Consider the following 25651-nt stretch of genomic DNA (forward strand, 5'->3'; position numbering starts at 1 on the left):
TTTTGAAAAAAAATCATATGGACTTAATTCTAGCAGCGCTGTCTCTGTGTCAGGCCGGTAACTTTTCAACTGACATTTTTTTTAAATTCTTCTTCTTCTTAATTGGCGTAGACACCGCTTACGCGATTATAGCCGAGTTAACAACAGCGCGCCAGTCGTTTCTTCTTTTCGCTACGTGGCGCCAGTTGGATATTCCAAGCGAAGCCAGGTCCTTCTCCACTTGGTCCTTCCAACGGAGTGGAGGTCTTCCTCTTCCTCTGCCTCCCCCGGCGGGTACTGCGTCGAATACTTTCAGAGCTGGAGTGTTTTCATCCATCCGGACAACATGACCTAGCCAGCGTAGCCGCTGCCTTTTAATTCGCTGGACTATGTCAATGTCGTCGTATATCTCGTACAGCTCATCGTTCCATCGAATGCGATATTCGCCGTGGCCAATGCGCAAAGGACCATAAATCTTTCGCAGAATTTTTCTCTCGAAAACTCGTAACGTCGACTCATCGGTTGCTGTCATCGCCCAAGCCTCTGCACCACCACAGTCCGAAGTAGCACCTGTTGGCAAGAGCAATCCTGCGTTGGATTTCCAGGCTGACATTGTTGGTGGTGTTAATACTGGTTCCTAAATAGACGAAATTATCTACAACTTCAGAGTTATGACTGCCAACAGTGACGTGAGAGCCAAGTCGCGAGTGCGACGACTGTTTGTTTGATGACAGGAGATATTTCGTTTTGCCCTCGTTCACTGCCAGACCCATTTTCTGTGCTTTCTTGTCCAGCCTGGAGAAAGCAGAACTAACGGCGCGGGTGTAGAGGCCGATGATATCAATATCGTCGGCATACGCCAGCAGCTGTTTTTAAATTACCAAAATATTTTCTCGTATATCTATACATTCCAGCAAAATTTTTTCACTTAAAACTAATAAATTAGGAAACCAAAAAACACCACTGAAGGTTATCGCCCAATTTCACTTATTCCATGTCTAACGAAAGTAATGGAAAAAATGGTAGCAAGAAAACTAATGTGGTACCTCTTAAATAATAATCTACTTTCTAACCGACAAACAGCATTTAAGCCTGGTCGCGTTACAATTGACGCTCTTCTTACCTTAGATGAGGAAATATCAAACTCTCTCTCTAGTAAAAACCATTTTTCAATTATTTCGATTGACATGGAAAAAGCTTTCGACCGTGTTGGTCTCCATACTATCATAGCACAACTAACTACTTGGAAACTCGGTCCAAAAATAATTAACTATATACGGCACTACCACGGCAGTTAATGGTGTTATAAGTGAGGAATGTCCAATTGAAAACGGTATTCCACAAGGCTCTCCTTTGTCCGTAACACTTTTCCTTATAGCCTTCGATCATTTAAGCCGTATAATAAATGAACACAAATACTTTAAACATCTACTGTATGCCGATGATCTTTATACATATCTTCAACATCGTGCGAAATTCAAATAATTTACTAACCAAATTAACACTCTTTTTAACAATATCTTAAGCTGGTGTCATATCAGTGGTACTAAAATCTCTACTAGAAAATCTAAACACCTACACATATGTAACAAACGAAATTATAATAATATCTCATTAGGCATCAACAACTGTAATATTATAAATGTAAATAAACTTAAAATTTTAGGCTTAATATTTTATCGTAAGTATAAATGGAATGATCACATAACAGAATTATGTTCATCACTTCATAATAGATTAAACGTAATCAAGTGCCTCAGTAATATAAAATTAGAAAGTAATTCCAACACACTCACTCACATAGTTAAATCAATAATTCTGTCAAAAATTGATTATGGGTTCCCTATATTCAGCAAAACATCAAAAAGAAACTAGTCAAATATGGCGTCAGCATACCACACTGCAGCCCGACTTGCCACTGAGGCTTTCCGTACTACCCCTATAGAAAACATTCTAGCCGAAGCCGGGTTGACTACCTTAGAAAACAGATTGCTTTACATCACCAGAAGCATGATTACGGAAATCATCAATGCCGAAAGCTCTCCTGTTAAAGCCGCACTAACAAACAGGCTACACCGGAAAAGAAAAACCAGGAAAACCTCAGCCTTACAAACGCTGATCCATTCTGCAAAGGAAATGAATATTCATTTAAATAACCCAGTGATCCCAAGCCTTGGCGCTCCTCCTTGGAGTCTTACAAAAACGTGCGTTATTCTGGATTTGGCTAAATTTAAAAAAGAAATTACACCACCAGACATTTATTTAAAATACTTCGCAGAAATAATAAGTTCTCAAAAAATTGGGATACACTCTACACAGACGGATCAAAGGATTACAATAATGTGGCCTTCAGTGTTGTTAGGGATAACTCTGCAATCATGTCAGCTATACTCCCTCCTTTTGCCTCAATTTTCACGGCAGCAGCAACAGCCATCCTGCACGCTTGCCTAATAGCAAAAAAGAGTAGACGTAAGCACCTCATCTTCAGTGATTCTTTATCGTCGCTCAAAGCCATACTAAACATCAATTATGCTGATCCAACCGTTTCTCAAATTAGAGATATTCTCATCGACAATATTAGTAAAATCAAGTTATCATGGATACCCAGCCACATTGGTATACAAGGCAATACTCTAGCCGACGCCCAAGCCAAACATGCGACAAGAGCACCCTTAAAACTTATAAATACCAACAATAAAAACGACATTAAAAATTTTGCTAAAAAATCCTATCGTGAGGCCGAAAATGAACACTGGAGCCAATACTCCCACTATTACAAAATAATAAATCTTCACGAAGATCGCCTCTCTTCCCTACAACCATATCCAGAAGACATTGCATTGTATATACTCGCTTTCGGTTGGGTCACACCAAACTAACACACAAACATATATTGGAAAACTCACAAACACCAGTTTGCCCATATTGTAATACCGAGAATCTCACAACTCAACATTTAATACAAAACTGCACATCATTGGAACACAACCGTCTCAACTTAAATTTAACAGAATTACTAACAAATGTAACACATACTAATATAAAAGAGTTTATTAAATTTATATGTACACTAGATATCTATTTTGAAGTTTGATACTCTTAAATAACGAAACCATTGTATATTCGTTTACCAATATTTAAGAAGCTGATGGCCTTAGTCGCTAATGCTGTAAAATTTTTAGAATGTTAAGGTGTAATTGTATTATCAATTCAATAAAATAATAATAATGGGATATGTATTTCACGAATTAAGAAAAATATTGCATCTTCATTTCAAAATATTCACGACACAAGATGGCTGTATTTTGCAATTTATTTTGTAACAAGTGTCACAGCCTAAACCGACAAAAGTAAGTATTTCATAATTTTCTTTCCTTTAACATTTAGTACAAAATGTATTCGAGATATTGTAAACGAGACACTGACTCAGAGAAATGTATGACTTAAGTAAAAATTTAAAGATTTGCTAAGAATATCAAGTTTATTTCAATCTATTTGTTAAAAATCAGGACAAAATATGGACCCCACTTGTCACTTGTGTCATGTAACTCTAGCACATATGTATGTATATTCTGAATGGAGAGTTTATTTCCTCGTGTTATACATTTGTAATATGTTGCTAGAGAGTATAACAGTTTTGTTAACCTAATGGTTGTTTGTATTACTTAAAACTAATCAAAATAGATATTGCGTTATATATGAAAGTGATCAAAAGGACGAGTCGAATTGCGAATGACTGTCTGTCTGTTCGTCCGTCTGATAACTTGAGTAAAAATTGAGATATATTGATGAAACCATGAAACGGCATTAATCGAAACCCTTTAAAGTGACATAACTAAGCTCCACAATAAGATAAAATGCTATTAATAAGTACAATGAATTGCAATAGAAAGGAGCATTTATGGTTGAAACATTTTTTAAAAGTGGGAGTTGCTCCGACCTCGAAAAAAGTTCAATACACAAATATTCTTGGCATTCCCACCAACCTTGTGAAAACGGGTGCGATAAATCTATAAATAAATGCGTCAGAGACAAAGATTTTATACTCTAGATAATACAAGACGGCTATAGGAAACGATGGGTGAGGCACTCCACCGATTTCCACCCAATTTGGTGTGGGTTATAATTCTGAATTTTCTATTTAAAAAATGCCTACTTTTCGTATAACACAATTTTAAATTTCATCTGATTGTTTCACTTTCCATTATACAAACCAAGCAACAATGGAATGAGGAAATTTGGAGATAATCCAATTCTGATAATAGTATGTCCATATATAAAAAATGGGTTGAACCGGATCAATAATTCCCTCAGTCCCCATATACCTAATAGAAAAATTTTCCTAATTTCGACTGAAACTATTCCCCATATATAGGTAAAAAAAATGATTTTTTAATAATGGTGCATCTTTTTGCCAAAAATTGATAAAATAGGGTAAAAACTTGCCCTTGACCCCATTTAACTACCATAAGAATTTTCCAACATTTAGTTGAATATAATTTATTTATATATATTATATTTTACTCCTTATTGTATATTGGTGATGCCATGTGAGGTTTCTTAAAGCAACTCAGAGATAATCATTTTCTGTAAATAAAATATAGTATTGCCAAAAATAGATAAAATCAGCTCAATACTATCTCCCATATAATCTTATAACTTCAAACTTCCAGCAAAACTACCCAGTTAGAACAGTGACGGTCATGTTACTTAGTGACATGCCGGTAACGCGTGCCGGTTTAATTTTCACTTTTTCCTATCACGTTCTTAAGGGCGAATGAAAAAAGTTCCCGAAACTTTTGTATACATGTGATCTTTTATCACCTTCTCGCTCACATATTTTCTGCTGTAATAAAACTATATCCTTCTTTCTCACACTTTCATTAAATTTGGTATAAATCAACAAAATTGCTTTCAGGAAAGCGTGACGGTGCATTCTGCAATAGCCTAGTGGGTAAACCACTCGCTTGTCATTCCTTCAACCTGAAGTTCGAAACTCTAAAATAAAAAGATTTTTTTTATAAAATATATTTTTTTATTAATTTTAATAATAAAATAATTTTATTTAGATTTACATTAAATTCATTTCCTTCATCTTTTGACATTTTTTTTTAATAATATAAAAATTATTTGTATAAATTCTTATATACATTATATGTATATGTATACATATGTATATCAAAAAAATTATTACAATATTATATTTATCATTCATCTTTTCGCTTCCTATATTTTTTTTGCTTAAATCTATGGTGGCTTATTTCGATGGACTTCCGCATTTGTTACTCGAAATTAGCAAGTCCACAAGTGATGAAAGAATCTATAAAAATGTAATGAAAAATCAATTATAAGTTTTTTTTAAATATTGCATGTGATTTTCAAACTTGTAAGCGGAAAAGTTGTCTAGAGGACCATATTGCTTGATACAGTCAGTTAAATAGAGTAAACCATGTATATTGTAACTAACTAAATGGGCACCGTATATATGTATTTCCAAACAAATCAACGAATTCTTCCAAGATTTGTTGGGCAACATTAGCTTCAGTGCCATAAGACTTCTTGCATGATAGTAGCCTTATACCTGCGTGCAATAAGAGGAAATGGTAGTAATGGTCACCACCAATGCAATTCTTTAGGACAAATATACCTACATATATACAATAAGAACTGCCTAAACTCTGTCGCTTTCCAATTGCTGATTTCATCAAAACCTCTACATATTCGACCGAACTCTGAAGGAACTAAATTGGAAAAAAATGTTATTTTTTCGTTAACTTTGCTTACGTTTATATTGCCTTTTTAAATCAGCAATTGAAGCAACTTTTTACATACACCAAGATCTACAAGGTGCATTGGGTCTAAAGGAAATTGGGAAACCATTTTGAAATTTCCTGACTCTAAAATGCTTTTGTTTAAATGAGTTAAGCATCCACCCCCTCTACCCGATAAAACTGGCGCATCCTAATGCTACAGTGCAATTCACCACAGCTGATGACACCACACCCAGCATGCGGTCACCACACGACGACATCGCATGCCGCTAAACCAACAAAAAGGATTTGAATATTCGCCATACACTCATTCGTTATCTAATATTTGTATTAGACAAGCCGCCCATCTACAAACGTTTGATACTTTCCAATCCACACTGCGCCGCGGAATTCCCAATTTGGTTTCGATCATCATCGTTCCGCCTGCACCGACTTACAGCGATCCAACACATTCTACCTCGATCCGACGCGATATACATATTTTCGCAAACCATTGTACTGTAAATAAACGATAATTTGAAATAAATTGTACCTTTTAACTAAATAACCTTTTTTTCATTTTAAACACTCGCGCGAGTGTGAGTGAACATTGAAATCAGTGGTTTATATTCCCCAATAAATTGGGGCGGTAATTTATTCAGCTTTTTCTAAATTTAAAAGGATTAATGTGATGTGATCTGTCACTTCTATTTTTAAACGGTTGGCCAGTTCTTAAATGTATTATTTGCTTTGAAAAACAAACTCTCCTTTCTTTGTAGTCACCCACTTGATCACATTTAGAACAACTACTTTTTCCAGTGTGCGACTGCACACCTGTAACAAAAGCTCGAGCGGGAGCATCGCAGCAAAACAAACGAATATCAAATTTTTTCTTTCCAGGATAAAATGAAGACCACTTTTTTTAAATAACTTACTTCTTCACAAAATTCTTTTAAAAAATCATTAAGGCTCCAAGGTTTTTCTGTTCCAGAAAAGCACGAAATTGTAAACGGCAATTCGGTTGGAAAATTAACTATCGATGCTAGAATAGGCCACAATACTTTATTCGAATTCTTGAATAATTGCAGACCATCTATTCCCACATCCAGCACAATATTATTTTCATTTTCAAGTTGAGGAAATGAATTTTTCTCAGAATGATTTTGGATTCCACTATATAAAAAAGTTCCACTTGGAATCGTTTGAATATTTATTTTTTTTTTCGGCAGGTACCTAGGAGACTTTTAGCCGTTAGAGATAAATCTGTGCAACCTATTTTTCGCAACGTTTGCAGAAGATCGGTTACAGTATTATGGGATACCCTATTTCTTAAAGCCCAAGCTTTTAATTCTAAACTAAATTAATTATTTTCTATCACTTTTAAAATTTCGCTATCTCTATTATTCCTATCACTAACATAGCTTTTTTTTTTTTTTTGTTTTTTGTATAGTAGGGGGAAGCATCGAAAGCCGGAGTGCGGAACTTTAATCCGCTAAACCTAACCTACTCCCAACTCAGGACTCTCCCACGGGACCACCGATTAAGTATTACTTCGTGGGAGGGACAGGACATTTAAGTCTCCTCTATCGCGCGGACTGACGGACGCCTAATTTGTTCAAAAAGTCTCAGTTTTGTCATTATGGATGCTGACGCTTCGCTGACAGCTTTCCATTTATCAGTCGACTGACACATGAGTGTCGTTAAATTATCGACTGTAAAACTACCACCGAGTGTGGTTTTTAGTTTTTCCCTTGTATTTGAAAATCTAGGGCAATAAAATAATACATGTTCAGAGTCTTCTATATGCTCTGTACACGTCGGACAGTTCGGACTAATGTCATTGTGGAATCTGAAAAGGTAACTTCTAAAGCACCCATGTCCACTAAGTATTTGGGTCAGATAAAAGTCTAAGTCTCCATGTCGTCTATCAATCCAAGAGTGGATGTCCGGTATAAGTCGGTGGGTCCAACGCCCTTTGGATGAGGAATTCCACCGCTCCTGCCACATTTTAATGCTCTTGTTCCTCTCCGCTGTCTTTGCCGATACTGTTTTAGGCACTGATAGATGATATAAACGCTCGAGTTCATCTCCCTGGATGTCAATGGGCAGCATGCTGGCTAATACTTCAGCAGCGTCAGTTGATGTAGTCCGGAAAGCACTTATTACTCGAATTGCAGAAAGCCTATGCACTGCAATTATTTGTTTAGCATACGCTTTTATATTCATTGCCTGTATCCATACTGGTGCTGCGTACAGTATTACGGAGCTCATTGCTTTCGCTATTAAGAATCGCCGGCTGGAACGCACACAGCCTGTATTGGTCATCATTCTCGATAGTGCATTGTAAATTGTGTTTGCTTTACTGGAGGAATACTCCAGGTGTTCTTTGAATTTTAATTTAGAATCTAATATTACCCCCAGATACTTCAGCTGCTTCTGCGAAGTAATCTCGCACGCTCCTATGGTGAGCTCTATTTGTTCCTCTACCTTTCTGGTGCTTATAAGTAAAACTTCAGTTTTTTGCTCCGCCAGTTCCAGACTCACACAAGAGAACCAGTGCCGTAGATCATTTACGCACTCGTTACATTTGCTTCTTAGGTCGACTAATTGTTTTGCCACTGCTACCACCATGAGATCGTCCGCATATGCTATTAGTTTCACATCTTTTGGTTGCTGCCTTCTTAGCACCCCGTCATACATGAGGTTCCATAACAGCGGGCCTAACACTGACCCTTGGGGTACTCCACTCGAGATAGAGTAGCTCTTGGCTCCTTCGTTCGTATCATAAATCAGCCTTCTATGTTTAAAATAACTCGTTATAATGTTTATGAGGTATTCTGGGGCGCGAATTTTTTCCAGGGCTTCGATTATGTGTGCCCATTTTGCCGTGTTGAACGCATTCTTGACTTCCAGGGTGATCAGTGCGCATTACTTTTTCGTGCCACCTTTCCATCTTTTCCCACTTACTGCACATTTCGCAGTATCGACGACTTCTCGTAGTGCGTCAATTGTGGATCTCTTTTTTATAAAGCCGTATTGTCTCTCTGATAGTCCGCCAGCTTTCTGGATTACTAACTCCAAGCGGTTTCGTATTATACTTTCGTACACCTTACCCATTGTGTCTAGCATACACAAAGGTCGGTACGATGAAGGTTCTTCAGGTGGTTTCTTTGGTTTTGGGAGCAGAACCAAACGTTGTACTTTCCACGAGTCGGGGAATACCTCTTCCTTTTATACAAGCGTTGTACATTTTAGCAAACAGTTGAGGTTTTGAGCTTATAGCTTCCTTCAAAGCTCTATTAGGTATGCCATCTAATCCAGGTGCTTTGTTGTTTTTTATTTTCTTTGCTATGGCCAGGAGCTCTTCTTCTGTGACTAAAGGGGGTGACTCTGCAGCTTCGTTTTGTCGCTTGGCATATGAAATCTGGTCGTGTTTCGGGAATAATGTTTCGACGACTTTTCCCATAAAAATTGCATCTTTCGGTTGCTGCTGCTTATTTTTAAATCTTGACATACAGATTTTGTAAGCAGTTCCCCAAGGGTCAATGTTTGCTTCTTTACATAGCTTCTCAAAACATGTCTTTTTGCTCCGGGTAATTGCCGACTTTAGAAGCTTCTTGTGGCTTTTAAATTCTTTTTTTAGGCGTTTTTCGTTCGTTTCAACCTGGTTACGCTGTAGTCGCCGTCTAGCTGAGTGACAAAGCTTTCTCAGCGTGGAAATTTCCACATTCCACCAATATACAGGCCTCCGTTTGTTATTTTGTGTTGTTCTGCGCATTGTTGCATCGCATGCTGCGACCAGTTCCTTTCGCACTGTAGATACCAGATGGACGGCATCGTCATCTGGTGCTCTTGATGCACTCCAGACTAGCTCAAAAAGGTCTGGATCAAACTCCTGTTGCTTCCAGCTTCGCTTTCGGGAAGTGCTTTTGCTGAGGGGTTCCGACTCAGGGGTGTACGAAATTTGAGCTATAATCGCCATATGATCACTATATGTGTATAAATTTGACACTGTCCATTTTATGTGCCTGCTGAGTGAATCAGTTGCGAACATAATGTCAATTATGGATCCTTTGTTTCCTTTTTGGTACGTGTTTTGCGTTCCACTGTTTATTATTGTTAGGTTCGTTTGATTTAGGGATTCTTGAATTAGGCGCCCGCGATGGTTTGTATATCTGCTGCCCCATGCAGTCGACCATGCGTTAAAATCACCCGCTATTACAATTGGAGTTTTGCCTCTGGTTTCTAAAGAGAGCCTTAAGAGGAAATCTTCAAATTCTGTTATTGCTGCGCTGGGACGAGCATAGCAACTAACAAAACATATCCCTTGTATATTCGCCCATGTGAAAAAGTTATGAGCTTCTCTGGAGCTGGTCTTGAAAGGTTGTCCTTTGCAGGACCATATTGCTGCCTTGCCGGTTTTATCTGCAATCCATGTGCTTTCCGGACGCTGGGAGTATTGTTCACTTAGTATGGCGACATCAATGTTCTCTTCTGTGATTGTCTGATCTAGTAAATCCTGTGCTGCTGCGAAATGATTTAAGTTTAACTGTATTATCCTCATTTCCTTAGAGTCTTCACCATCTTCACGTACTTGGGGCAAGTCATGCTCAATACGGAGTGTTCCCCTTTGCAGAGCATGCAGCTCGGAACATGCCTTTGCTAAATGGCCCGCGGTTCCGCAACGGGTGCATTGAGAAGATCTGTCTGTTAAACTACGGCAGTTACACGCCATGTGACCCAGGTGGAAACATTTATAACATCTAGGAATAGGCGAGTATTCTCGAAGGCGGCAGATCGACCATCCTATCTTAACTTTGCCCGACTTTAGTGCAGCTTTGGCATCCTGTGCACGTAGGCATACTAACGCTATCTGTGTGCCACTACGCGTTTTTCTCATACTTTTGACGCTTGATTTCTCCAGGTTTTGGATCCCGCACTCTTTTTTTAGCGCCTCACAGATTTCTTCAGGTGCAGTAATTTTATCTAAATCCTTACACACTATTGTGACGCTATGGGTTTTTGGCTGTATTAGCGCCATTTCACCCACCGCGCCCTCTAAGACGCTTTGGAATGATTCGGCTCTCTTGTCCGCCTGATTTTTTAGCTCAATCAGTAGGTCTCCTTTCATCGTTTTTCTTATGTAGGTCACGTTTGCTCCCAACTCTTCAAGACCGCTGTCACTTTTTATCTTTCGTAAAATATCAGCATACGACGACCCTTCCTTCTTGGTTATAATGATGGCGTCCGGTTTCGTTCTTATTTTCTTCTGAATCGGCTTTCTCTTTTTGACAACATCCACCCATTTTTCACATGCGTTATGTTGACCCGTGATATCTATTATTTTCGTGGCCTCACTGGTCATTTGTTGCACCTTTTCAATAGCCTTTTTTGGCTTTTTTGTGGGGGGTAGCTCTCCCGATGCTTCTCGCAGCCGCTTTGGGGTATTAATCTCTTTGGAAATATGAGAAAGCTGTGTTGCTTTCTCTACCATCGTTTTTTCCACCGGTTTCTCAGCTTTACTATATAAGCACATTATGCTACTAAGTAAATCGCGCATTGCCTGGTTTACATGCCTTTGACCAGCCATCATATTTTCTAACTCTTTTAATTTGCAGCCCAGGTTGTTGAAATAGTTTGAGGACTCATTATTTAGTGATTTTTCTTCACTTTTGCTTGCCCGATCAGCAGTTTCACTAAATGTTAATCCAGCAGCGGTGGATTCCTCATTTTTGCCGTTTGGGGGCGTTCTCAACATTTTAGAATTCCTCCGAAAAGGATTCATAGCTATCACTGCAATTTGAAGAAAAATCAAGGGAGCTTAGTGAACGGCATCCCTCCACATCAGGATCACAATCAAAATTTACATCTTTTTCACAAAGTTAGATGCACTAAGATTAAAAGCCTTTTTTCCCGGCTCATATATGCACTAAATGTATTTTTCTTCATATTGAATTATTATTTGTTTTACTCACCCTTTTTCCAAATATTATTGCACTTGTAGACACAAAATATTCACAAATATTAAAGAAACACAATTAAAATAGGTTTAAATATTTATTTTAAATAATTTTGCACATGCACAAATCTGCACAATTCTCAATTATCGACGCGTTTGTAACCGAATTTTTTTTTCTTCGAATTCAATTTGTCACAACGAACAAGCAAACGTCAAATTCACGGTATCATGCTGTACGCTTTCACATCCATCGTTTTCAATAAGCGGTGACAGCTAAAAAATTTGTTTGTCTTTTGTTTTATTTTTGCTTAAAATCTGTTGAGTGAAGAGCTTATGATATAATATAAAACAAACAAAAGACACAATAGAGTGACTTCTTACTCATTTCAAAAATTTGTGAGGGAGTGTTAGTGACAAGTAAAAATTGTGTAAATGTATTGGAGTTTCGGTCACGCAAGTTGTTCAAATATATTGAACAGGCTTATCTTCGCCAATGCCGAGGCAATACAATACATACATAAATAAACACATAAATATACATGCATATATATGCAACACATATATGTACATACATACATGAGGCACGTATGCATTTAAATGCAATACGCATGTACTCAAGATATGTTATATAAACATATTTACTTAGGTTTGGGCAATTGATTACAAATGCACTTGTGCACTTGAAAGTAATCCCAAACCATACAGCATAAACAATGATGAGATAAAAGATCTTGTATGACAGCACACACACACACACATGTATTGCATTGTATAGTTGAAAACAACCACATGTGGTGTGCCGTACATACACATATATTTAACTAGATAAGTAAGACTTAAAATAGTATATAAGGTGTACAATATTAACAATAAAATCAGAATGAAATATTTCTCACTCAATGAAGGTCGTTTTATTTCCCCCCACCAGAGGTAAGGAATAAATAATCTTTTTTGAGTTTTTTACATTTTTGGTCCTTCGAGCCGGATGAAGAGCTCAGCCAAAATTAAAAAGTCCTGTATTTACAAAATAGGCAATATACAAAAAAGCCCTGTTCAAAATACATTCAAATTAAAACAAAGATAATTGTAAGACGGGTGTATATTCCCGCATATTAAACCGGTCACATAAGCCGTTTTAGCAGACTAAACACAGTGATCTAACTGCTATCCAAGAAATATTCAGCGGCTATGAGTCGAGGCACAGCAAGGTCCACTAGGCGACCAAATCAATATTCTTTCAACGATTTCTTTGGAGAATACCACCAGTTACACAAATTGGAAAAGTGTTGCGGAAAAAATCATGGGTATAACCAGGAACAAAATTCTTGATGTCCAAGCGGATGTATCCGAAACGATGTTGCACACGTCCAACACTTTTCACGAATAAAATTAAATACACTTGATTTTATTCATGGAGTCTCTAAATTCAAGAGGAAAATTCAACTCCTCAATCAAACTTTTGAAGTATGTGTTTCTTCAAATGCACAATTTTCACACAAAGTACTTTTCAAAAATTTTTCTTGAAGTTGAAAAATTAAACTTTGAAATAACGGCAAAGTATTTTGTAAAGCGAGATTACAAGGGGAGTTCGAAATAGTTCTCTTCAGCGTGATGTGCTGTTAGAAAATTTTACTATAGAAGAATAACCTGAAATTTTTTTACGATTTTGACTGGTAATTAAAATGTACAAAAGTTCCAATCTTTTATCTATCTTGCATGTATCTGTCTTCTGCTGAGGAACAAAAAGGAAAATATAGTAGAAGAAGAATCCTTTTTCATGAATCTTCAATAGCTGAGGAAAAACTAACTGAATTGGTACCTTGTCATCTATCTCTTCCAGATTAAATCGTTCGAAGATGAGGACGAAGATTAAGATATCGACCACATTTTGGAAGATAATGCTGAATCATATAAGAAGGTAGAGGAAGTTCAGTTAATATACAAACCAACACATTTCACGAAAAAATGCAAAGGTTTTTTAGTTGAGCCAAATCCTAATCTTACCAAAAAAGGAAAATATTTTGCAAACTATGAAAAGCAACCAAAAAAAAATATAGCTCTCGAAGTTGCTATAATGCAGAACCAAGTTAAGGAAAAAAAAGATCGCGTCTATACAAGCAAGGAAGATGTAATTAGCTCTTCCAAAGTTATCAATATACAAATTTATAAAATATATTCTCAAAGGATTTCAATTTACAATAGTTTTTAAATTCCACATTCCTTTGGATCGTATTTTAAGGTCACAAAATGGAAATGTCAAAACTGTTGCGAAATAATTAAATATCAAAATGGATCCAACTTTGTTTTTTTATTTGAGCTCTAGTGAAAGTGATGGGGATGAAAAATAGTATAATAGCGGAGATAGCTAATAGATCGTAGAAATAGCGTAGGTATGAAAACAAGTTATGAATCCTCATTAACACAATTTTCTTTCTAGATGTATCGTTGAACAATTAGAATCTTAAAAAGACGGTGGAGAATTTTAAGATATGGCAAGAGAGGAATGTATCACACAAAAGTGGAAGATTTGCTAACGTTTGTGAGGCATTACATAACATCTGCATACAGTTTACAATAAGTTATGACCCTTTTGGCTTTGGACCGGTTTTTGAGAAATTTTTTATTGGATTTGGTAGAACCCTGGGCTGGTCAGGTTTCTGAGCAACATGCTAGTACACTTGAGTGGGCCAAGAAAGTGCTGAGCGAGGACGATAGGATAGGACCGGAAACCAACAGGACAGAACCGGCCGTAAAGCGGCAGAGGTCGCACGAGGGAGAAACCTCCCTTGGTAAGAAACCGCGAGCAGGAAAGGCGCCAACCTTTAGCGAAATCGCTAAAGGCGCTGGGGCCATAGTACTGGGGGTGCTCGACCGTAGTAGGGAGGACGGTGCCATCTCCCATGATGAATGGAGAGGGTAGCGGCGGCTATCTCATCGGTCTTCCTGAGGATGGTCAAGGTAAACCCAGGGCCACCCCCGAAATGTGTGAGTGCCGGTTGGCACCAGGGCCTGCACAAGCTCACAAGTTGTGCTGACGAGAGATCGGCCATCTTATACAAGAAGGCAGTCTCTCGGGTGGGGGAGGTTTGGAAGGGAGCCAGACTGGAGGCCGTGGCCAAAGAGGATCTTCCTCTTCGTCCTAGGGCTCGCGTTTAGCTGCCGGGCGAACCTTCCACTCCGAGTGAGATTAAGGAAATCCTCAGATATTGTAATCCCTCACTTCCAACGCAGGACTGGAGAGTCTTAAGGCTGGAGAGAACTGATGAACCGTATCGGCAAGCGCTGATAATGCTAAACACGGAATCCATCGGTCCTCTCAGCAAAACAAAGAGAGCCATAAGCTATAGTTTTGAGATGGTAGTGCCAAAAGTTCTTCCATCGGATGCCAGAGATGATGGCCCCCAAGCTGCGGTGGCTGCGGTGGATGTAACAAAGGGTACAGACGGTCAAACGACCGTGGAAATCGATGCGACAGAGGGCGCCGACGGTCAAATGACCGTGGAAGTTGATCCGAATCCCTCGGATGTTGCGAGTGTTGGGGGCGGTTCGTCGATTGGCGACTCCACCTTCAGCCTCGAACAACTGTTTGAGGAGGTTCGGGTCGATCACGACTTGGGAATAGCGTTCCTGGAGGAAAGTCTGAAAGATGAAATTCCTCCAGATTAACCTCCAGCATGCGAAGGCGGCCTCCACCAATCTATTGCTCCATCTGGAACAAGACGCTGATCCAGGACCCTTGGCTGACTGGTAACGGGATCTCTGGATTGAAGACAAAGAGCCATAGGCTCCTGACGGCCAAGGACGCAGGTAGGAACAGAGCCTGCATGCTGGTAAGGAATGAATTAACGGTATTTCTTTTACCTAATTTCAGCAGCGCTGACATTGTGCCAGCGAAATTGGAGTGTGACACCGGAGATTTCTGGTTTATCTCCGCATACATGCCACAAGATGATGTGGTGGAGCCACATCCCCTACTGCTGAAGAGGACCTTAGCCGAAGCGTCTAAGACTGACACTGGCGTCATCAAGGGTTCCGACGCTAAATCGCGACACCAGATCTGGGGAAGCTCGGATATTTACAGTAGAGGTGAGTTGCTTTTTGATTTCATTATTGGCGAAGACCTTCGCAAACTTTCCTACGCGCACCGGGGGTGGACTCGTTGGCCACTACCGATGCGGTGGAGGAGTGGGTTGAAGTCTTTAGCTCGGCGTGCAAGGCTGCGCTGGAGAGGTTTTGTCCACTGAGATCACCGAAAGGCAGAGGGAAACCTCTATGGTGGACTAAGGAGCTCTCAGACATCAGGGCGTCATGTAGACGTTTATTCAACAGGGCCCGCAAAAGTGGGTTATCTAGTGACTGGGCTTTGTATAAAGCACGACTTTCAATATACAAGTCCCAGTTAAGAAAGGCTAAGAGGACCTCGTGGAAGAGCTTCTGTGAAAAAGTGGAAGACTTTCACGAGTCCCCGAGATTCAGACGTATTCTCGCAAAAACGCCAGTGTCCATGGGGTATCTCAAGAACGCAAAAGGGAAGTGGGCCTTCAGTAGTGAAGAAACACTTCAAATGCTTGTCGACGCTCATTTCCCGAACAACATGTCCTCTGTGAGGGGATCTCTCGGGGTGCCGCATGACGATTGCGCGGCCTTTGTCGGCATCCTGGATGAGCGACATTTGATGTGGGCGATTAACTCGTTCAAACCATTCAAGTCCCCGGGCCAGACGGCATCATACCAGCGCAGCTGCAACAGGCTGTTAAGGTGTCATCAAGCTGGTTGGCACCGATCTATGCGAACTGCAGCAGATTAGGTTACATCCCGGGGGCCTGGAGACGAGTCGAGGTTACGTTCATCCCAAAGGCTGGCAGGTGCTCCCATGTCACGGCCAAGGATTTCAGGCCAATCAGCCTCTCCTCCTTTCTGCTAAAGACTCTGGAGAGACTGATGGACTAGTATATAAAGAGGCGCATTCCGAGAGACTACCTGTCAGGAGCACAACATGGTTATCGTAAAGGCAGGTCAGTAGATACCGCCTTGCATACTATCGTGTCATGGCTCGAAGAAGCCATTGAAGCCAAGGACTTCGCTGTTGGGACCTTCCTTGATATTGAGGGAGCTTTCAACAATGTCCTGCCTGAGGCAGTGGTAACTGCTCTTGACGGTCTTGGGGTTGAATCGAACCTCAAGCACCTCATTCTCAGTGTTCTGTGCGACAGAGTGATCGAAAAAGAATAGGGCAGCGCGCGTGCGAAGCGAAGAGTGAGTAGGGGAACACCACAAGTTGGGGTTCTCTCTCCTCTTCTATGGATCCTAGTCGTTGACGAATTGCTCAAAAAACTAGAGGATCGCGGCTGTAACAAAGTGGGCGGTCGGTAGTGGACTCGCCATTAATCCAAACAAAACAGAAATGGTTTTATTCAGCCGAAAATATAAAATCCCAGTCGCACCGCTGCCGCAGATGGGAGGTATTCGCCTGCAACCGGCGGATATAGTGAAATATTTAGGGCTCATCCCGGATAAGAAGCTTTCATGGAAGCCGAATATCGAGGAGAGAGCAAAAAAGGCATCTATTGCCTTATACTTCTGCAGAGGAGCTATTGGCAAAAGATGGGGTCTCTCACCGGAAGTGGTCCTCTGGCTCTATGACACCATAGTAAAGCCCATCTTGTTCAATGTGTCTTCATATGTTGGAGGGCTTTAGGGAAGACCACACTGGCCAAGAAACTCGAAAGCGCTCAACGGGCTGCGCTAATTAGCATATGTGGTGCATTAAGATCTACCCCAACCATGGCACTTAATGCAATTTTGAATATAACGCCGGTGGACATTGCCGGTAGGTGCATAGCCGCGAAGGTGGCTATCAGACTCAGAGAATCTGGTTTCTTAAAGGAACGTGCATCTAGTCATTCGGATATCCTTACAAACTTTGACTGCATACCGGATCATCTGGATCATGGAGTCGCCATACTGAGCTCTGGCGGCTCCTTCTCTGCCCATATACCGACGAGGGAGATGTGGGTGGGAAGAAACCGTTGGAGGAGGGGGGGGGACAGCAAGCTTCTTCACGGATGGGTCAAAGCTTGGGGGGAAGGTTGGTGGAGGGGTGTACTGTCGGGAACCCTCCATCAACTCCTGTTTTAGACTTCCCGACTGTTGTAGTGTATTCCAGGCTGAGGTCGCAGCCATCAAGGTAGCAGCTGATTTGCTGCTACGGTGTGCATCCACCTTCAGAGAAGTGACTATTCACTTAGATAGTAGAACGGCTATATTAGCCTTGAACTCATTCGCAGTGCGTTCAGGGTTGGTCGAAGAATGTCTACCGTCGCTATCTCAAGCAGCTAGAGTTTTTGTGATTAGACTGGTGTGGGTGCCGGGCCATAGCGGAATTGCAGGCGATTGCAAAGCTGATGAGTTAGCAAGGAAAGGTAACCTAGAATCATTATCGGTTGAATGGGAACGGATCGGTGCTCCTGTTTCTTCTTGTTTTCTACTATTAGATAGCTGGGCCACGCGGATGCTCGTCCAACGCTGGGCCAGCAGCGGCAGGCCAGGATAGATCGCAGGAGATCTAATGATCTCTTAGCCCTCAGCAAGGCTAACCTCTCATTGTTAGTGGGTCTTTTAACAGGCCACTGTTCTATTGGCTTACATGCGGTAAGAATGGGTATCTTACCAGATGCCGACTGCAGAAGCTATTTGGAAGAAGATGCGGTAGAAACAAGCCAGCACTTCTTGCTTGACTGTCCCGCTTTTGAGAGGTCAAGACTCAGACACTTAGGGGCGCATACCTTTGGACACCCCACCGAACTAGAGGGTGTTGAAGTTAAGCGTCTGTGTAATTATGTATTGGCTACATAGCGCTTCGCCAATCTGTAAGTCCGAACACGGGAGTTCCTTTTCAATGGCATCACAAAGGACTAATTTGTTAGTCTACGTAGGATCTTTGATCAGCCATCTTACCTATCCTAACCTAACCTACGACCCTCAAAATTGCGATTCTTATCACAGACAAGAAATGGACACCGATGTAGCGAACCGCCTCACCGCAATCGACCAAACGATAAGAGACCAAATAAAGTATTCTTTAATAAATTTGATTGAAAAATGTATTTGTCCTTTACCTTGTAAATAATTTTATTTGTAATGTCAACTAAAATACAAAAATTTTGTTCATATAAATCATTTTTTTTTTTAATTTTTTAAGAGAGATGGTTTTATGTTCTTTATTACTAAAAATTATAAAAACATAAAATTTAAAAAAAAATGTATATTACGATTGGTAATTTGCGTTCGAATGACGATTCGAACGAACGGATACGTTTATATACTCGTTCACGTATGTCAACATGTCAGATTACGATAGAAGCGTTACGATCACATATGTCAGCAAACTATCACTGATACAACACAGGAAGGCGCATAGTCATCGTGAACGTCACTTAGTTGACACCATGACAGGATCGCAAGCTGTTGTCATCTTTCCAGCAGTCACTTTTACCGCCCGGAAGAATGTTCAAAATTGAACATGTTCGTTATCTTAAATAAGATAAGTTAAGAAATTTGTAATACTTACATAAGTATCACGTCTAATAATAATAAAAATGCATGGGGACACAAGTCATAAATTTACAGATGAGATAGAATCAAACACACATACACACATGTATTACATTGTACACTTGGAGACAACCTCATATCAAGCAGCATAAAGAATATACTGCAATACATACAAACATACACACATACACATATACATATTTAGTTATTTAAGATAGCTTTTTAAAATAGTATATACGTAATGAAAATACCAAATAAAAATTAGAATGAATATATTCTCAGTCAAACAAAGATCTTTATTTTTCTCCCACCAGTGGTAAGAACTTTGGCTAAATTAGCCTCAGTCACCTGCCCCAAACAACATATAATTCCGCATCAACAACACTCTACACTCACCGCATTAAAATACACGTCACTAACACGCTTCATACACCACACACATCTCGACACCACCTACAATCCACATCACACATAACCACAGCCAAAAGGGAACAAAAGGGGCGGGGAAACAGGTTCGCTTTTTCTTTTTTGCGATCCGCTGATGATAGCCGTGCCATTAAACCCGAGTACTAACTGCGTGCGAATATCCAGTTCTTTTTAAAAGACAAAATTCGTATTAAAATTTGTATTAAAACTCTAAACTCTTAAATTGTAATCTAAGCTCCTGTTTAATAAAATAAAGTTGTGAAATTCTTGCGGAAGTATTGTGTTCTCTCGTTTTTGCTAAAATTAAGAACGGTGAGTGCGTAGAAATTAATCGAAGAAACCATGGTCCTTCGAGCCTACAGGAAGGCACTATAGAAAAACAAAAATCAAATTTAAAATTAAAAAGAAACAAGAAAAAATACTTACTTCGGTTGCACCGAAGCTAAATACCCTTCACAGGAGCATTTCTGTTAGTAACTATGTGTTCAGTTTGTATGGAAGCTATATGCTATAGTAAACCGATCTGATCAATTTCTTTGGAGATTACATTGTTGCTTTAGAAAATAATATATACCAAATTTCGTGAATATATCTTGTCAAATGTGAAAGTTGTCCATACAAGAACTTGATTCCGATCGTTTAGTTTGTATGGCAGCTATATGCTATAGTCAACTGATCTGAACATTTTCTTCGAAGATTACATTGTAGCTTTAGAAAATAATATATACCAAATTTCGTGAATATATCTTGTCAAATGTGAAATTTGTCCATACAAGAACTTGATACCGATCGTTCAGTTTGTATGGCAGCTATATGCTATAGTTAACCGATCTGAACAATTTCTTCGGATATTACATTGTTGTCTTTGAAAATAACATATACCAAATTTCGTGAATATATTTGGTCAAATGTGAAAGTTTTCCATTCAAGCATTTGATTCCGATCGTTCAGTTTGTATGGCAGCTATATGTTATAGTGGTCCGATATCGGCCGTTCCGACAAATGAGCAGCTTCTTGAAGAGAAAATGACGTTTGCAAAATTTCAAGACGATATCTTAAAAACTGAGGGACTAGTTCGTATATATACAGACAGACAAACAGAGGGACATGGCTAAATCGACTCAGCTCGATATACTGATCATTTATATATATACTTTATAATGTCTCCGACGATTCCTTCTGGGTGTTACAAACTTCGTGACAAACTTAATATACCCTGTTCAGGGTATAAAAAGAAACATAAAGAGTGCAGTGATATTAAAACATATAAAAAGCGAAATAAAAAGAATGAAGCTAAATTAAAGTGAAGTAAAAAGTTAAGCGCTTTGCTGTGACAGAAAGGAGATAAAAAGATTTATTATCATATACACATACACAAACGGAATTCATTTTTAAAACAATAACATATATGTATATATGTAATTATATGAATATATATGTATGTAATTACATGTTCATGTGTAAAAATATAAAAAAGAAAAATAGGTTTTTTACACAAATTACATAAAAAGTAAGAAATCTAAATCAAACGATCGCGCCGCGTTATAAAAATCTAATTAATCTAATATACATAATCCGGGCGCGATCGGGCTAAACAAAAAAAAAATAAGAAAACTGGAGCACACAGACGTAGGACAACAAAACAGGAATATCGGAGCACACAGGCATAACAGACCAAAAGCATACTTTCCCCCAAAAAACCCCCTTGAGGCGAGATAAAGTAAGTGTATCGTTTTCATTTCTATTTATTATATGTATGTACATATGGATGATAACAAACGGATTTATATTTAAGATAATCCGTTTGAACGGTACAAGCCGGCAAAATTTTAATTATATGTATATATCATCTATATACCTACATATATAAAACAGTAAAAATAATCTTTTATTTGCCTCTTTGCTTACCCCTGTGTTACAAACACACATAACAAGTTAATAAAACAACAATTTAATTTTAAGTATCCACTTGCAAGATTTTCCGCAATACTGCTTCTGTTCCTCAAAACAGTAAGCAGTATATCTAAAATAAATAAGCAAAAGGAACAATAAAAAGGCAAGAAGAGAAATTAAAGAAATAATAAATTCGAGCATACATACATACATAATAACAACGTCGTATTATATTATACGAAGTTAAAAACTTAATAACATATTTGCATAAAGAGGTGAACACTAGCGCGTGGTGAACTCTTTTTTGGATTCGTATCGCGCAACAAGAAAAGAACGCAAAAACAATACGAGCATTCTATAATTATACTTGGCATACTTGAATATATAGGTACCATAGGGGAACATTATATACAGTGGCGAACGCAGGAAAAAAATTTGGGGGGGGGTTTTAGGTAAAAAGACAATGTTTCATTATTTTATTCACAAATTGAAGTCTAATCTTCTTTTATTTTGGGCCATAACATTTAAAATCTCTTCCTCCGTCACGTCTATATCTCTATGGATATTCAAGAGAGCCATTCCGTTCAGGCGTGCTTCTCCAGTTTTATTTCTTAAATATGTTTTAAGCCTGCGAAGTGAGGAAAACGAGCGTTCACTTGAAGCGACAGATATAGGGATTGTTGCTCCAATCTTTAAAAAACGATGCACTGTTTTGAAAATTTTTGCATCGCAACAATTCAACGCGTCTAAAAAAGTTTTGGATCTCTTTGATTGATTTAACCAGCTCCTGAAAATATTATCAAAATTTTAGTTAGAGAATATAATCTGAAGAAAAGATTTTTAACCTTTTCCACATTCTAAATTCAGCAACGAAATCATCGGGATCTTCTACATCAGCGGACCATTGCTTTTCTAAAACACGAACAGTCTCCTGCATCTCAATAACGTCCAGATTTACGCAATTATTTGGCAAAATGTTTTCAATTTTGGAAAGCAGCTCTCGATGTTTTAAAATTCGTTCATTGATTTGGTCCAAAAAATTATCTAAAAACGGTATATAAATAGATCTGCGGTAATATTCTTCCGGTTCGCCTTCATAATTGTCGCGATTAGTTTGCCGTTTCGCCAAACGCGGAATTTTGATTTCTAAATCTAATTCTGCGGCTATTGTTTTAATTGATTCAAAAATTAGTTTAAACGATTGTTCAAAATCCTTGCGCATTTCACTAATTTCAGCATACAAATTATTTGCATAAGCAATGCAGCTGCTCAAATCACAGTCTATTTGCTGCAAACATAGGCTTATGTGATTTGATAATGCAAAAATTGGCTTTAGTACGCACGTACGCACATAATTCATTTGTTCTATTCTCATTCACGCTCTAATCATTAGTGACAAGTGTTGCCGCGAGCTAAAAAAATTAAGTATATGTTGCCAAGCAAAAAAAGTATCAAAAAGTATCAAAAGCACAACCGTTGTTTTAAAAATTTTCATTTGAAAAACAAATAATAAGTAAAGTTGTGTATCTAATTCAGACCAGTTTTTTCTGGTCGTTTTTATTAAAAATATAGACATTTTAGTTAAGACACTCAAGTATTTTTTTGCAAATAGCATAATTTTTTTAATTTAAATTTATTTCACAACAGTTTGCTCATGGAACGAAAACTGAAAGTCATAATAAATGAGTGTTTATTTTTCCTGTCTTATGATTAACAATAAACGCTAAAAAAATAATAGAAACCTTATTGGTGACTTTTCAGTTCAGAACTAATTTTCAAAAGAAGTGCATTTTCGACTCGCAATTCCCCTTAAATCTAAAAAAATCCAGTTCAGCAGCCACAGAGTTATAAGGCAAACTCATTACTTTGAAGCAAATTAAAAAAATGTCTCTGTCCAGTTTATATTTTTCTGGGTTTTTTAATTGGCCTACATTCCCACAACTTTTTAATACTATCCAGATACAATAGATTTGTTTTTAGTTTAACATTTTCATAGTTTCAAAAACTTAAATTCTATCAGCAGAAAAGTATCAAAATAGGCCGTTTGTGAACAAAAAGGTATCAAATCACAAAATTTAGAAAAAAAAGTACCAAAAAAGATACAATTGTATCAAAACGGCAACGCTGTTAGTGACTAATGTATTCATTTATTTTACATATTCATACATCGTCGGCAGAAAGATTGCTTTGAAAACAACAAATTACAATTTTTCAAATGACTATGTAGAATTAAATTCTATTATTTAAAAATTCAATTACCCCCCCTGCGTTCGCCCCTGATTATATATATAATAACCGAATTTAAATTTGCAATAATTATCCGACATTTATTGACCATACATAAACGGTCCGGTACAATAAACAAAACCAAACAAGTAAGGAAGGGCTAAGTTCGGGTGCCACCGAACATTTTATACTCTCGCATGATGAAGTGATAATCGAGATTTCATTATCGGTCATTTACATATTTTTCAAATACCGTGTTTGTGTAAAGTTTTATTCCGTTATCATCATTGGTTCCTAATGTACATATGTATATATTATACAGAGAAGGTATCAGATGGAAATCAAAATAGCGTTATATTGGAAGAAGGCGTGGTTGTGAACCGATTTCACCCATATTTCGTACATGTCATCAGTCTGTTAAGAAAATATTATATACCGAATTTCATTGAAATCGGTTGAGTAGTTCCTGAGATATGGTTTTTGATCCATAAGTGGATTCAATTTTCAATTTTTAAAAAAATCCTGGGTGCAGCTTCCTTCTACCATTTCTTCTGTAAAATTAAGTGTTTCTGACATTTTTTGTTAGTCGGTTAACGCACTTTTAGTGATTTTCAACATAACCTTTGTATGGGAGGTGGGCGTGGTTATTATCCGATTTCTTCCATTTTTGAACTGTATATGTAAATGCCTGAAGAAAACGACTGTATAGAGTTTGGTTAACAAAGCTATAGTAGTTTCCGAGATATGTACAAAAAACTTAGTCGGGGGCGGGGCCACGCCCACTTTTCCAAAAAAATTACGTCCAAATATGCCCCTCCCTAATGCGATCCTTTGTGCCATTTCACTTTAATATCTTTATTTATGGCTTAGTTATGACACTTTATAGGTTTTCGGTTTTCGCCATTTTGTGGGCGTGGCAGTGAGCAGTTTTTGCCAAGAAATACGTGTACCAAGTTTCATCATGATATCTCAATTTTTACCCAAGTTACAGCTTGCACGGACGGACGGACGGACAGACAGTCATCCGGATTTCAACTCTACTCGTCACCCTGATCACTTTGATATATATAACCCTATATCTGACTCTTTTAGTTTTAGGACAACCGTTATGTGAACAAAACTGCAATACATACATTATATTTACATTGGGAAACTTTTCTTTTCGTCTTCACTCTGTTCATATGCACGAGAGTGCATACAAGGGCATACGAATACGAAGTCCGGAAACAAAAAAAAGTATATATACATATATATATGTATATATGCATATATATATACATATAAAATATACAATATATTTATTATATTAATGCTTTAATATTTATAAAAAAAAAACAATACGTAAAACAACATACGCGTATTTCAATAAAATAATCGTTAATTCGGAAAAAAAACTCTTATTTTCGTAAAAGAGTTTTCGGGTTTTTACATTAATCTGAATTTATACTGAAAAATATGTATATTTCACTTTTATTAATTTATTGTTACTAAATGAGCACAGACTCTAAAGATTCTAAATCTACTCAATTTTTAAAAATTCCGAAAATGATTTCTGATGACAAAAGTCCAAGTACACCTGCTACACGCTCGAAACAAGGTGCTACAAAGCAAAAAAGGGGGAAAGATATTTCTTACGCCAAATCCATTTTTGAGAGTAACAGCTTAATAAGATACTGCATTCGATTTTTATCTTCACCCATTCAAGATAACTCTGAATCGGTGCTAGAAATCAAAAATCAAAATATTGACAATTTCTGGACACGTCTCCAATCTGCATATGACGCTATAGTAGAAACTGACGACCCAGATCTACCCGAAAATTTCAAATCCTCGGATTACGCCAAATATCAAAATTAACTTTACC

General features: G+C 38.1%; 1 protein-coding gene across 1 annotated transcript; it reads right to left on the reverse strand.

The window, feature by feature from the left end:
* Positions 1-22027: 22027 nt before the first annotated feature.
* LOC126765344 (52 kDa repressor of the inhibitor of the protein kinase-like) lies at positions 22028-22783 on the reverse strand. The gene is made up of 2 exons (XM_050483070.1): positions 22407-22783; positions 22028-22348 (listed from the first exon to the last, which is right to left on the reverse strand). Exons 1-2 carry the CDS (start codon positions 22781-22783, stop codon positions 22042-22044), a joined length of 684 nt encoding a protein of 227 aa, XP_050339027.1. The 3' UTR covers positions 22028-22041.
* Between the last annotated feature and the right edge of the window lie 2868 nt (positions 22784-25651).

The sequence above is a fragment of the Bactrocera neohumeralis genome, unplaced genomic scaffold (genome assembly GCF_024586455.1).
Source record: "Bactrocera neohumeralis isolate Rockhampton unplaced genomic scaffold, APGP_CSIRO_Bneo_wtdbg2-racon-allhic-juicebox.fasta_v2 cluster10, whole genome shotgun sequence".
Lineage (NCBI taxonomy): Eukaryota > Metazoa > Arthropoda > Insecta > Diptera > Tephritidae > Bactrocera > Bactrocera neohumeralis.

Coding starts and splice junctions, on each gene's coding strand:
- LOC126765344 (XM_050483070.1), bottom strand. CDS start 22,783: ATGCGCAAGGATTTTGAACAATCGTTTAAACTAATTTTTGAATCAATT. Junction 22,349..22,406: donor GAATTTAGAATGTGGAAAAG/GTTAAAAATCTT, acceptor TAATATTTTCAG/GAGCTGGTTAAATCAATCAA.